Source organism: Primulina huaijiensis, chromosome 17, assembly GCF_012295235.1.
Source record: "Primulina huaijiensis isolate GDHJ02 chromosome 17, ASM1229523v2, whole genome shotgun sequence".
NCBI classification, from domain to species: Eukaryota; Viridiplantae; Streptophyta; class Magnoliopsida; order Lamiales; family Gesneriaceae; genus Primulina; species Primulina huaijiensis.
The window spans coordinates 2,739,076-2,754,956 of record NC_133322.1 but is presented as its reverse complement, the minus strand read 5'-3'; the positions used below and the strand labels follow the sequence as shown (position 1 = coordinate 2,754,956).

Below are 15,881 nucleotides of genomic sequence, written 5' to 3'. Positions count from 1 at the left end.
CACTCATTAAACAAACTCGTTTCAGAGCTCAGCTAACTCACGAGCAGATTGGTTCGTTTACATCCTCAGTATTAAGGTTCTTTTATAGTGGGTTAAGGGCTCGAACCGATTTAATCAAGTCGTTCATGAGTGGTTCGATCGATCAGTATTTAATGTAGCGTCGAAATCAATAATTTAAAAAATAGATTTTTTTATATAAAAAAATAGTATATTTAATATGACAACATCTGAACCATCTCTCTCGAAAAGGGCAAGCACACATCACTAATTTAGTATGTGATTAGCAATGTGATTTCCGATGTCAAATGTAGGGAACATGTAGAATGACATCTTTAGACATTTATGCCATGATTCTCGTGTGTTGTGTGGTCCTCTTCTACATGCAAAACAAATTAAATTATTTGGCGATAAAAAAAAAGTTTCTTTCACTTTGGGACATTAGTGCCTTAATACTTTGTCATTATTATAATTATCAAAGACAAAAAATTCTGTGAGACGGTTTCAAAGGTCGTATTTTGTGAGACGGATATCTTATTTGGGTCATCCATAAAAAATATTATTTTTTATGTTAAGAGTATTACTTTTTATTGTGAATATCGATAGAGTTGACATGTCTCACAGATAAATATTCGTGCTAACGTCTCACAAAAGACCTACTTATTACAAAATTAAGAAAGAAAAACAGGCATAATTATTTTCTTTCGAATTTTCCAGATGCCTTTAATATTATATTAATATTTATCGAAGAAATCAACCCAATTGATAATTAATTATTATATTTAGGAAATAATGAAATTTACTATTATTTTATTAAATTAATGTGAGATTAATCATTGCAGGGACGGAATTAGAGAATTTTTTTAATCATTTTAAAAATTAAATATAAATTTAACGTTTTCATATGAATAATTAATATTAAACATGTTTGATAAATAGTTAGAAGAAAATTAGATTCTAAAATTAATTTAAATCTAATTACGATGAAAATTAAAAATAGAAATTGTTTATCATAAGTAAATTATTTAAAAATTAGAAGATATAATACAAAAAATTTCAATACTTGATAATAATTTCCAAAGGATGCGGTCTATCTTCAATACACCGTTTCTTAATCAATTTCTTATAACTTCATCAATGAAAAGTCCATAACTTCACTTGATGAGAAGCATCAAAATCAAAGCATTTTCTAGTTCAAATCGGCATTTTTTGTCTTGATTAGTCGACATTCGACGCACCCAGTTCAAATCGCGTTCGTACTCTTGTACATAAATCAAACATTTTCTAGTTCAAATCGGACCTTTTATTTGCACTCTCTGTGTCGACGTGTGCGAGAGAGTCTCTTGACCAATCATGTATGTAGTCAAAATTTGAAATTGATTAGTCTACTAATTTTTTTTTAAAAAAATTTGCTTTCTATTATTATTTGAAGTGTTGATTTGAAGGCATTTGAATCCGCTGCTGCTGATATGTAGTGTTCTAAAGAGCATTGAATGATCATCTACCACCATGATTTTTAGAATAGTGTATCTCTGTGCATTGTTAAACATTGTCAATTTAAAATATGAATTTTTTAAATTATTTGTTTTAAAAAAAATTATTTGGACATATTTTCAATGAATTTGTATAAGATAAAGAGAAGAAATATGTCATTGATTTTAAGTTTGAATCGAATATAGATGACTTAATGGAGAATTATGAAGATAAATAAGAATAATCAGATATTTATATATAAAAAAAACTGACTAAATGACCGCATAAGCTCCTAGGTGATAGACAGTGAGTGGCCATCTGTCCATCACCTATCATTTTTTAGAATAATGTTGATATATTATACGAAAATTGTTATCATGACATCAGATAATGTTGATGTTGATAATAATATATAATAATAAAAATATAGTAATGATATGTCCAAATATTAATAAAGTAAATAGATTTGGCCGGATGATAATTTGATTGAAGGTCATACCAGTCTTTTGTGAAATTTTCTGTCAATTGGTCTTTGAAAATAAAAGCTAAATTTTTTTTATAATATGAAATATTATTATTATATAAAAATATTAATATTAATTTCATTGTATTATATAAAATATTTTTTTATTATTTTGAAATGTTACATTTTTTTTCTTATTTTTACCATCCAAATTAATCGTTAATTTTTTATTTTCTATAATTTGCAATTAAATATTTATCGATATAATTTAATTATTCTAATATTACATACACTATTAATATATATTTTTCAAGCTAAAAAGTAATGCACATAAAAATAAGATATGACTTCAATAACATTGCTCCAACAGTCCCACTTAGGGGTGACATTTATTCTCGGATATCGGGTACTCGATTGGGTCGGGTATTTTTTCAGAAAATCGGGTTCATCGGATACCCGAAATTATCGGGTTCGGGTAAATACAATTAAAAAATACATGTATTTTTTGTGGCTAGTCATAACGTTATATAATGACAAATGACCAATCATAAAATGATATAATTACATGAATTTTTGTGAAATGTGAAAAATACATATATTTTATCAAAAAAATTTAAAAAAAATTCGGGTATTTTACTACCCGACTTGTCTGGTACCCAAAAAACCCGACCCGCACCCCACTACTTAATTTAAACAACTAAAAAAAATTCTACTTATTCCTCCCAAATTTACATTTGTGTATTTCTTTTTAATGAACAATATTTTTCCCATTTAAAAAATATTTATCTTTTTAGATCTAGCAAAAATATGATTTGTTCAACAACAAAAAAACCCCACATTCTTTTTTTATTATTTTTATTTGATTAAAGATGAGCTAGAAATTATTATGTATTTAAGAATGTGGTCATTATTAATCTTAGAAATCATTACACCCGCATCGTGTAAATCGTTGGAATCCACTACTCTCGATTCAAGTTTTGAACAATGATTCAATCACTCTCGTCTCGAAAAAAAAAATAATAATAATAATGGCATGATGATTATAAAAACTAAGATAGATGGGAACAATTATGACACATAATTATACATAGTAATTGAATCTTTACATCTTATTACTTAGAGTTGGGATCTTTAAATAAAATAAAATAAAAAAAACTCATATTAATTTCCGTACCGGATTTCATAGTCCAGACGTAACTTTCAAGGATCCCCCCGGCCAGTGGGGCAAGCCAGTAGTTGTTTTTTAAGGTTTTCAATAATCATAACTAGTTTTGTATTGAAACGATTCACAAAGCACTTGGGCAACCATCCTGCAGGATCCAACTTTACCACCCAAACAAAACAAAAAAATTATATTATAAAATTGAATTAAATTTTTTCTTAAAAGAAAAAATATGAAATAATGAATGGATTAGTATACCTGAACAAGATAAGTGACCATACAAGAATCATGTTCAAGCTTCTCAAGAACCCATCCAGACTGCAGCAGAAGCCCTCTTATTGAATTGTTTTGTTTTGGGTGTAATCCAGCTGCTATTTCTTTTGGCAGAGAAGCCACTGCTACAACCTGTATTAATTTTCCATATTAATTATCATTTTCTTGTCTTGTTTCTTGATTTATCTTTTTATTATTATTATTAATCCGCATATATTTAGAAAAATTATATTCTAAATGCCCTTTACATTTTTCTGCAAAAGTAGTACAAATTTTATATATTGAGATTTTTATTTATTTTTCCAAAAAAAAAAAAAGAAAAAAGAAAAAAGAAAAAAGATGAGAATGGCTCACCAAAGTTCCATCATCCATTGTCTCGCGTCGCTCGTAAACGATGAATTCTCTGTTTCTGAAAGAAGGCTTGGATTTGTCTCCAAATCTTAGACGAATTATGTTAAGATTTTCTTCAAGATCTTTGATGTACTTGGCTTCTACTAAATCAGGATCCCATTGCTGCAAATATTTGATTAAAAATCATGTATACATACATTCAAGAAATTAAACTCTGGTTATTAATCTCTCACATCCATTTTTTGGGAAATACAAAGGAATGATTCGGATCACCTTAGCTGCATCAATAGCATTAGCCACTGTCATAAACTGCTGTGGAGAGACAGATTTGAGCACCCAACGGCTGCGAAACGTGTGGAGCGATCCCGAACGACGTCTCGATATCTCCACGTCGTTCTCCATCCCCACAGCTTCCCATCCATCGTGTCCAGCTGTGCTCCCCACCCGGTTCGATTCCGAAGCCGAAAGTAATTCTTGAATACAGCTCTCACTCGCATAGTAAACATATCTTCTCAAAGAGTCCTCGCTTATAGACCTACAGATATATAAGCAACAAGAAGCGGTCGATATATATGCAAATTTACCAAGAAATAGTTATAGTAGGACTATCTTGCATCGAGTTTACCAAGATCTGCTACACCCTGCCGGGCTGGCTCTCATGTTCTTGCACGTTCAATGGGGCTTCTGTTCTTTTAATGAAGTTTTGAGAGTGATATATACCCAAGAAACTTTACATGGGACTACAGAAATGCGTGTATTATTAACTCCAAGATAGTTTATGTCATCATACCATACTATAGAAAAATATACGACTAAAACTGATATTTTCAGATATGAAGGTATAAACATGAAAGATCAAAATCTGTATTTTTTTTATAAAAAAAATATTTTTATTGGATGGGATGATGATGAAAGATGAAGGATTGTGCGTAAAAACAATAGGAAGTGGGGCGAAGAGATTGGTGCACATGGAATGCCAGAAGCTACTCCCCATGATTAAAATCCGCGTCTCCTAATTTTATCTTCGAGCGATCTCTCTCTCTCTTTCATAAAGGCCAGTGGCACTCCATGTGCATCGTCTTCCCCACTCCACTTAGTCCCTTTTTTCTAAGAAAGAATATATTCTTATTAATTTTGTGATTGTGATGCCATATATCTTTTTTGTTAAAATACGTAGACTTTGTTATGTGATTATTTAATAATTTATTATAAAATCAATTAATTTTGCATAACAATTTGTGGTACTATATATTTTTCTATATCACAGTGACCAGTATTAAGGGTGTCAATTCGGGTGGGTCGGGTCGGGTCGAGTAATAATGTTATTCAAAAATTGCTCAATCCGAATTAGAGCTAACCCGAAAACACTCAACGGGAAACCGGATCACCCCGATTTTGATTTTTTTTTAAAGAAAATTAAATAAAATTAAAAAATAATATTTTAATTTAAACACATAATAACAAAATCTCCCTCATATATATAATTTAAATTTGAAAGTCTAATTGTTGAAAAATAAAATATATTTACTAAATCAAATAAACAATTGTTTAAAAAAATATTCAAAATAAATATTAAATTATGAAAATTTATTATATAAATATACAATAAATATTTTTTCAGACATAAAATATATTAAAATGTAGGCAATATTTATTAATTATAATTTTTAAAAAAAATTAAAATTTTCGGGTCAACTCGTTTCAATCCGGTTTGACCCAAACCCAACACAACCCGATCATTTTTTTCGGGTCAGCTATCGGGTCCAACTCGATCTGATCCAAACCCGAAAACCCAAAACTCAAACCTGATTTTTTTCGGGTTGGTGTGTCGTGTCTGATTTTAACACCCCTGACTAGTATTGACGAACATACGATGTGTGTATATAATATATATGATGTAATAAAATTTTTTTTCCAAAAAATTAGTTCAGTTATGATATTTATAAAATAAGGAATTTTTTTTAAATTTTGGTTTAATTGTGAATTTTTTTTACATCTAAAATGATATATAAACAAATGGAAAAGTTTTTTTATTATGTTTATAATAGTTAGTTGATAAATAATGGAAAAAACTGATGAGAATTACTTAACATATAAATGAAATCATATTTACATATCAACATAATATAAGGAAAAATTTGAAAAAAAATATGGTGTCTGCTTTACCAAAAGTAGCTACCAATGTCATAAGGTCAAGTACTATACTATACTAAGTATAGATATCCATAAAATGATTGCTCGAGTTAATTTTAGCTCGAATTAGTGAAGTATGTGAGTGCTTGATAAATTATTATGAGTTGGATTCTCCCTACCAACATCTTCCCGCCAAGCTCGAACAATACTTGTCCAATGTGTTTTATCTGACTAGCGTCATTTGCAGGCTATTACGGAGTTTACTCGGTGACCAACGAGTAAACAGTAGCGTGATTTACAAAATAACACATTAATCCGAAGATTTATTAAGTGCACAACAAGTCAACAAATTATATATAATGGCTGCGAGTTCTTACGTCATACAAAAATAGTAAATATAGATAAAAAAAAAAAAGGAAAAATAACTAAATTAATTAATTGTTATTTTTTATAATATTAATTTAATTTGCATTTCTATATGTTGTGTAGCAATGATGGATATACTTAGATAGTTTGAATATAATATTTTTAAAAACATGTATTTTTTAATTTTTTAATCAATTCATGTATTAATTTGTGTTGGGGTCAACTTAAAGTAGTTACGTTCTTTTAGCATGCGAAAAAAGACCACAATAAGGTTTTCTTAATATATTTTCATTCAAAATGGTCCATATTATTATAATCTTAGATATTATCTTAAGTGGGAAGATATTGTAAAACTTTATATTACTAAAATTATTATAAATGTTTGGACAAAAAAATTTATTATAAATTAATGTTTTATGTGCCATTTTTTATTATTCTTGAAGTACTTTCACATTTATTAGTCGATAGTGATGGTTACCTGAAATATACATACGATAAATATAGGGAAAATAAATATAAACAAAAAGAAATGTTTGCTTTTTGGTCACATTTTACGTTTCTACAATTACTTCCCTCGAATGTTCAGATGCTACGTTTTTTCAAAGTGCGATGGCTTCTTATTTGATACTATTTGCAGGTTTTCCTAATCTAGACATCCCGATTTCTTAAGCATTTTCGAAATAATGATTCGACGTCAAACATCGTAACGAAATTCAGATTCGAGATTTTATTTAAAGAGGTGTCGAATTCCTTACTACTTGAATCCATATGATGGTTATCGTGGTTTTTTTTTTTTCACGAGTACAGAAAATGATTCGTTATTATTAGGTTCGAATTCGAGATCTTTTAATCAAATGAGTTATAAGAAAAACTATATTAAAAAAAATTAAATCTCTTGCACGTGCTCCTAACATGTTAAAACTTGAACAAATATCAAACACCACACGACATCACTCAAGACAAATTAGATTATCAAATATTTAATCTGATTTTGTCAGTTTGTAAGTGTTCTCTGCTTTTTAAAAATCGGAAAGGAATTTTTTTTAAAAAAAAAATGGAAATGACGGATTTTTTTTTAAATCTATACAAAATTTAAAATGTAAGGTTTTTTTCGGTATAAAATGATATATATCGATACCGTACCGAAATCTCGGTATACCGTACAATTTCGGTATAATCGGTATGCTAGTTATATGCACCGAAATTTTCAGTACGATATCGGTATGAATTTTCTTATACCGTAATTTTCGGTACGGTATACGATATATGATTTTCGATACGGTATGATACGATATACCACCTGTAATAATAATTTATATTTCGACAAATTGTTTGAAAGTGAAATGTCCTTTGAAATATTTTTCCATTAATTAGGTATCATAATGACATCATTATGATAATAAATACTGAAGTACAAAAATTATGATGATTTATATTTATGTGCACATGAAATACATTATACATATTGAAAGAACTTGAAAATCATTCATTAGACAACATGCATGCATTTATGGGACAAATGCCCACTTCAAATATGGATTCCAACTTTGTGAAAATCACTTAATTAACTAAATATAAAGTATATTTAAATTTCAACTTAATTTTGTTCATCCAAATAAAACAAGACAAATCCAAGCACAATCTTATATTCAAACAATTTAGTCTTCATTAAAGTCTCTGAAGGGGTGTCTGATTTGGTAGAGTATGTGAACCATTGATCAAGAATTTAATTACATATACCAACACTTTATCGGACATGACTGTCACACATAATTTGTTCACTGTGATTTACTTGACTATCGTGATTTGCGTGTTACTATGTTAACATGATGGTTTATCATGTATGCATCGAAATATAACGCTGGGTTCTATCATCGTAAAAAAAAAAAAAAAAAAAAAAAAAAAAAAAAAGAAAAAAAAAAAAAAAAAAAAAAAAAAAAAAAAGAAAAAAAAAAAAAAAAAAAAAAAAAAAAAAAAATAAAAAAAAAAAAAAAAAAAAAAAAAAAAAAAAATAAAAAAAAAAAAAAAAAAAAAAAAAAAAAAAAAGAAAAGAAAAGAAAAGAAAAGAAGAAGTCTCTCTCACTATCAAAATTATCCGTGTAACTATTTAAAAACAATCGATTTTATCATTTTCATCTATTTTCATTCAAAGTTATCAAACTAACAGCTAATCTTCATGTTCATGCTAAATAACATAAAGAGAGTAAAAATGATAATTAACATATTTGGAATGAAAGAATATGCAGGTGATGTAAGTAGCACAATGTGCAAGTAAAACACGGCTCTTGCTCTGTAAGTTTACGGTACGCCGTTCTTTCTCATATACTCTTTGATCTGAAATTTTTCGTATGTGATGCTTTCTGTGTCAATTACACGGGCGGATTCGCGGGAGTCGAGCTTGAAGTTGCGATTTTTCAATTTATTTGATTACATTTGTGGTGGACTCATTCATTAAGATCAGTTTTGATAATGTTTTTTCTGCGATTCTGAGTGGAATTAAAGTTCTATTATAGGATCAGAATTGACCATCAAGCTGGAATTCAGATGGGATTTTGATTATTAACACATCTTGGGATACTCTCTGAATTTTGATGCTTTTTGGAAATTTATAGAGTTGTGGTGTTCTTGGATTGTTGAGAAATAGTGGGACTTTGCTCTGAGTTTCAGTTACGCAGGAAAGAGAGTTCTTTTCAAATTAAACAACCTTCTCTTTTGTGTTTTGTATATTTTTTCTTGGAAGATCACCTTTGCACAGCCATAGAAAATATTCATGGTATTTTTCATAGTTGGGGAACAGGGCCTAAATAGCACCGTATATATCTTATGTAAAACTATCCAATTTCATCGTGAAATTAATTTAGTATTCTTTGGTCCTTTGATTGCAGAACAGGATATGTAAGGCTGCTGATAAAACTACTCTTCTGGACTTCTGGCATTAGTTCGTCCAATGGAGTTATACAGAAGCAAGAGACGTGGTAAATATTTGGTGACTAGTGAAAGAGAAAACAACTCTACTGAAGAGCAACAATGTGATGGTACTGCAGCGTTGATAACTAGATTAAGTGAACCCTTAGTACTTGGGTTACCGGACGATATATTATGTGATATTTTTTCAAGGCTTCCGCTGAAGAGTATATTTTGCTGTAGTTTTGTTTGCAAGATGTTTTTACGACTAGTCAGGGATCCTAGTTTTATCGAATTACATCGCGCAAGATCATCTATCTTAACAACCAATCTAATTTTTCAACAAAGTGTGGGTCAGTTGGGCACTCGCCACCTTTTTACCTTTAATCATGAGGAACCACCTTTACTATTTTGCTCATGTGATGATGAAAATAAATATTATTGCTGTCATCATGGGCTATATGCTTGGAATATTTCGGTGTTTACTTTTCATACCAGAAAACATGTTCTTGTTGGATCATGTAATGGACCGCTATGTTTGTGTTTCGATTCATCACCAAAGCCTTTCTATGCTATCTGCAACCCTATTCGCTGTGAACAGATAGAGCTTCCTTGCCTGGCCATCTCGGCTCCATTTTCTACTTGCATAAACCATTCTGGATTTGGATATTGTCCGAAGACCAAACAGTACAAGGTTATCAGTCTCTTGTGTCTTACATCCATTGACCCCATGACATCTGAAGAATCGCAAAGTTTGGTAGCTGATGTGTACACACTTGGATCGGATTCATGGAGAAGGATTGAAAATGCCCCTTGGCCCAAACACAAGTCGTTTGAGCCTCTTCTGAATGGCGCACTTCATTGGATAACCAACAGTCACAAACCATGTGAGCTTATAAGCTCATTTGACTTGGCAGAAGAAACGTTGAAGTTTGTCCCACCTCCAGCTCACTTCAGTCTACAGTATATGGACAGAATCTCCAGCATCAATATCGGTGTCCTAAAAAACTGCCTCTGCATCTGCTACATTTACAAGGATACTGTCTTTGAGGCCTGGTTAATGAGAGAATATGGAGTTGAAGAATCATGGACCAGAAAATTCAGCATTGACATGAAGTTTTATGATCAGATGTCGTTTGAGGATCTGTAACTGCAACGACCAATCAAATTCCTGAACAATGGGGATCTATGGTTTATATCTAGGAAAGAATCTCTTGTTTCTTTCAGCCCTACTAAAAGAACTTTCAAGAAACTAAGGCCGATGGGACCTTCGACATCCGAGGTTATTGTGCACGATTTGAGCTTCATATCTCCAAAGGATGTTGTGGGAGCAAATGCGCATAATTGAAGAATTTAAACTTGCTGGCTAAACCAAAATTTATTTTTGTGATATAGCTGTTTCTTCCATACCTACTTATGATTTGGCTGAGAACAAGCACAATATATGTATTTGGCACTATTGTGAATGGATTTCATGATAATGCAAAAGTTTTTTTTTTGCATGATTATTGCTTATATCTGTTCTGGCATTATATGAAACCAAATTAATTATAGAATAACATATTTGAAATACTTGATTACAAATAAGTGATGTAGCTTAATCTAAATTGCAAAGTCTAGCAAATAATGCTGGTATTTACAAAAATGTCCAACTTAATATATTTTGTTGTACTAGAAAAGTGTACGTGCGTTGCACGTGAGCAACTAAATTGCTGGAAATATAAGTACAAAATTTTGATAATATTTAAATGAATTAAAATATGGTTAATAACATTTATTAATTGAAACAAACCAAACCACAAAATCAAAAATAATATAATGACCATAGACGGTATATGAATTAGACAAATTATCTTATCCACGTGACACACTTTTCAATATACTTTTTGGTTGATTTTGATAACTCAACAACTCTTTATCGTAGTTTGTTATAATATACATATGATCATTTTGGTATACTCAGCAAGCATATGATCGTCTTTAACATCTATTATGTTATTTAAAATCTTCATCTGGGATCTGACATGCTCGTAGTTTATTTTCCTATCAGAACGTTTTTTCGGTTTTCTACATTGTTTTTATCCAGTAATCTTATTTTCCAAATATTTATTTTATTGTTGAATTATTTTTCAATTTTTGACAATCGTCAACTATAACTCATAAGAATAAATGTTGTTTTTAGTCGTGATTGGTTTCTACTTATGACTAAAAGTATGTATAACCTATATATTCTTCAACAACATAACTAATGAATGATGTTGTAATTTCTTCAAACATCGTGATATTTGTAATATCATTTTTATATATTTAATATCAATATTATCAACATATAGATATAAGTTTAATAAATTTTTAACAATTATTTCTCAATCATTGTGAGGAAAAATCTTGAAAATCTTTTCAAATGACTATATCTTAGAACTGTGTCATCGTTTAATTTGACGCAATTCAGGAAAGTCATTTCGTTTGTCATTTTTTAGAAGATTTGGAACAATGATTGCGTTCATCATATCATAGAGATGATATAGTTTCAATCTTATAAACAAAACAAATTTTATTTTATCGAGTTTACATTTTGTTTTATAATATTTTATATATTGTGGAACGACATAAAAAATTAATTATTGTATTTTAAAAATCTTGAGAAGGACAGGATAACGTAATTAAGATATGTATATGAGATATCATTCAAATATATATATCAAAGTATCTGTCTTATTCAATATCTCATCTAATAATACAACTGTTTATATTTTATGAGCATCTTATAATAGACAAAATTAATTTGATGAAATATTGTATAATTCAATTTGAATTTCACTATTCGGCTAAGTGAATTTATTTGGCGATTAGTTCTCTATGTTACTATCATATATCTCATGAATTAGTTTGTTAGTCACTCTAACTAAAAAAATAGACAAAAACAACCTCTTAGCTAACTCGAAATATATCGAGATAATATTGGAAGAAATAAAGTGCAACTGGCTCAATTTCTCAATTTACTAAAAATCAACAAAATTGATTTATTGTGTCCACAAAGCTTTAGAATTGTTCTCATATCATTAAAAATAGAATGAGAATTATATACAATTTTTTTTCCATGTATTTTTTTTTCTGAATGAAGAATTTTTTCTTTTTGTTTATTCTTTGAGAAATATTGATATTTTATATAGAATCAATATGTTGCAAACCATGAAATAGCAACATTATCACTATATAACCCTTAAAGGTTTACACATACAATTTTCCAATTTCTTCTTCATTGTGGTGCATTGAAATTTAAATATGAATCATTCTTGATCTTAATATTTTGCTTTAAATATGCCTTCAAATATATATGTACATGTTTCATGTCACTTAGTTAGACCCAATTTCAAATATCTAAAAAAATGTGTTTGAATTATATCATACAGAAATAGGGACATAGTAGTACGCAACACTATTTTTTTAACATGTTTTTTTTCATCCACTATGTTTGTCATAAATTTTTTGTTCAAAATTTGATTCATTTCTTAACTACATATATGAAGAACCAATAAATTATATAATTCACAGAAATCATATATTACCCTCTTCGTAGAACATAAGACCCAAAATATGTGGCTTTGAGTGGTGTACTCTCATACATATTTTCATATAAACAACAAGAAAAATAATATAATATCAGAAAAATCAATTGCCGCTAACTATACTAAACAAAATGAATTAAAAAAATTCATGACACAAACAACCTCCATAAAAAAATGATAACTCAAAGTTCAAAAATAATTTATTTAGTACAATAACAAAGAAATTGAAGTATATACGAGCAACAAAAAGCATAAATCACTCTCAAATTAAATACTAACTCATATTATTCAAAAATTTTATAAATTTTTCAATATGTTTTTTCAAATAAAGAGAAGGCGCTTTATTAACGTCATGGTTTCATAAATATTTTACTTTTTAAAAAAACACACAAAGGAAAAAATGGTGCCTCAAAATCATCATGAAAAATCCTTTAATAAAACCTTAAGAAATAAAAATATAATACGAAGTCATAATATTTTCCTTAAATCAAAGAAAAATATTAGACCGTCGACAACATATATCTATCAACGACAAAACATACGTTAACTTGTGATACAATTAAAATTTAGAATCATGCATAATCATTTAATTAGAACAAAATCGTATGCCAAAAATCTACTTGATATTATCTCTTTTAACAATTTATCCATGTTTGTCGTCCACCAGAGGACTCATAGATCCACTATTTTTTTAGTCCACCTATTAATTTCACAATAAATAATAATACAAAAATAATATAATCAAGCACATAAAAACTCAAATTCAAATACCTTCAATCAATTTAAATAAAAAAAAATTGAATAGAGAATATAATAATGTTGTAAAAATTTTGAATACTGATTTATAGACAGAAGTCTGGAAATACATTTATCCCAATAAATAAAAAAAATATTATCTCTTTATATTCTGAGATATAAGCTAAAAACGAAGAAACATTTCATCATTTTAAATATTTTTTAAGTCGCTTCAAACTAAGTAATCTAAGCAAACTGAAAACATGCATTATGTGTTTAAGAATTAACAAAATATCTGAAGGAAAAAAAATTAAAAATAATCATTTTTGTGGGATATATGGCTTTGTTTTATATTTTCTTTCGTTGAACAAACAAATCACATAAGGAATCCAAACACAACATGATCAATACAAACAACATATAACACCAAAACATGTAATGTTATGTTAAAAAACTAATTTCATTGCAAGAACACAGTGTTTGGCAGCATATATAAAAAGTTGACTAAATATTTATTTAGCAGCATATATAAAAAGTTGATTAATAGCTTAAAAACAGTGTTTGGAATAACTTACATACAAACATTTCTCTCAATCATGTATCTCTATTGACACATAAAAAATTTGAAAATATCTTTATTCTAAATGGGAGAAATAAGTTTTATAAAACCTTAATATTTATTAATAATTTATTTTTATTCAATCCGACTCATCTCCTTTCATCTGCCCATTATTACCTATCATCAATATGATAGATATTTTTCATGAATTTGACGGAAATGTATAAATTTAGTAATTAAAATTACATTTAAAAGTAAATTAAAACAGTAATTAGTTTGATTGAGTTAAGTACACTATTAATGATCTTATTAAACTAACATAAAAAATGACTTAAATAACATCATGAACATGACAAATTGTAAAACAAAAAATGGTAAAATGATAAGGTTACAAATGAAAATCATATATTTAATAGATAATATTTATTTAACATCATATGTCGAAAATTGACTAAATAGCTTAAATGTTTATATTAAAATCACCTACATACAAATATTTTCTCTCAATCACATATATTTGTTGATACATAAGTAGTCTTAAAATATCTCTATTGTAAATGGGAAGAAAATGTTTTATATGACTTTAATATTTTTTAATTATTTAATTTTTTTCAATGTCACTCATCTCCATTCGTCTTCCTATTATTACTTTAATGTTCGTAATATTAATATTTTTAATGTATAACATTATGAAAGTGATTTTTTATTAATTTGATGTCATTGTATAAATTAAAGTAATTAAATTTAAATTTAAAAATAAAAGTAGAATTTAAATTTAAAAATAAAAATAAAATTAAAATAATAAATAGCTTGATTGAGTTAACTGCTCTGTTAATAATCATATTAAACTAACGTAGAAAATAATTTAAAGAAAATTATAGAAATTATAAAACAAAAAAGATAAAAATAGTAAACTAATATGAAAAATTACAATAAACAAAACAGTAAAATAGTAAGATTACAAATAAAAGTCACATATTTATAATAATAAAATAAAATAAAATAGATGTTAGTAATATTAGCAATTTTTTTAAATGTATAACATTATGATAAATTTATAAATAAAATCAAAATAATAATTAATTTGATTGAGTTAAGTATACTATTAATTATCATATTAAACTAAAATGAAAAATGACTTAAAGAACTCCGTGAACATGACAAAATATAAAACAATTAAAAGGGTAAAAAAGAAAACTCACAATTGAAATTTAAGTATACTATTAATTAACATATTAAACTAGCATAGAAAATTACTTAAAGAACCAAATGAACATGACAAATTATAAAATAAATAAAAGAGTAAAAAAGTAAGCTCACAATTCAAACGCATATATTTATAATAGTAATAGATAATAGATAGATAATAGATAATATATTAAATGTTGCTTCATTTTATTTTTTTTAGAATCAACCACTTTCATTAAACTTGAACTGAATCCAAATACACAGATTTGCTAATAAGCAGAGGACATAAATCTTTATACAAGATGTTTTCACCCTTAACTAAGCCATTCGAAGCCAAGATATCAGTCACCCCATTAGCTGTGCGTCGATATTGTTGAACTTGGAAGCTCGAAAGTGTTGAACCGAGTTGATGGATAAAAGAAACGATAGCTTCGTCTTCAGCAAAATGTAGTGAGCCAACTATGGATATAGCGACATTATTCGCGTCGGTCTCGATGATGACCTTGTACCATTGATGTTGTTGAGATGCCAACACCAAGCCTTTCCTAACTGCCAAAAGCTCCGCCAAATGGGCTGAGAAAATACCTTCCAAAAACTTGGTCTGAACTAGTAGCACAAATCCATGATCATCCCTTGCAACCACACCTATACCCACCACCCTCGGAGAACCTTGCACAACAGCCGCATCAACATTAATCTTTATTGTAC

At 28.3% G+C, this 15,881-nt stretch overlaps 1 protein-coding gene and 1 pseudogene across 1 annotated transcript; one reads left to right on the top strand and one right to left on the bottom strand.

The window, feature by feature from the left end:
* Nucleotides 1–2,990: 2,990 nt before the first annotated feature.
* LOC140962839 (uncharacterized) lies at nucleotides 2,991–4,700 on the bottom strand. Its single transcript, XM_073421876.1, has 5 exons — nucleotides 4,345–4,700; nucleotides 3,993–4,254; nucleotides 3,723–3,881; nucleotides 3,354–3,500; nucleotides 2,991–3,256 (listed from the first exon to the last, which is right to left on the bottom strand). Exons 1-5 carry the CDS (start codon nucleotides 4,377–4,379, stop codon nucleotides 3,134–3,136), a joined length of 726 nt encoding a protein of 241 aa, XP_073277977.1. The 5' UTR covers nucleotides 4,380–4,700; the 3' UTR covers nucleotides 2,991–3,133.
* A 3,674-nt stretch (nucleotides 4,701–8,374) lies between these two features.
* Nucleotides 8,375–10,500, top strand: LOC140962833 (F-box protein At3g07870-like; annotated as a pseudogene).
* Nucleotides 10,501–15,881: the final 5,381 nt, after the last annotated feature.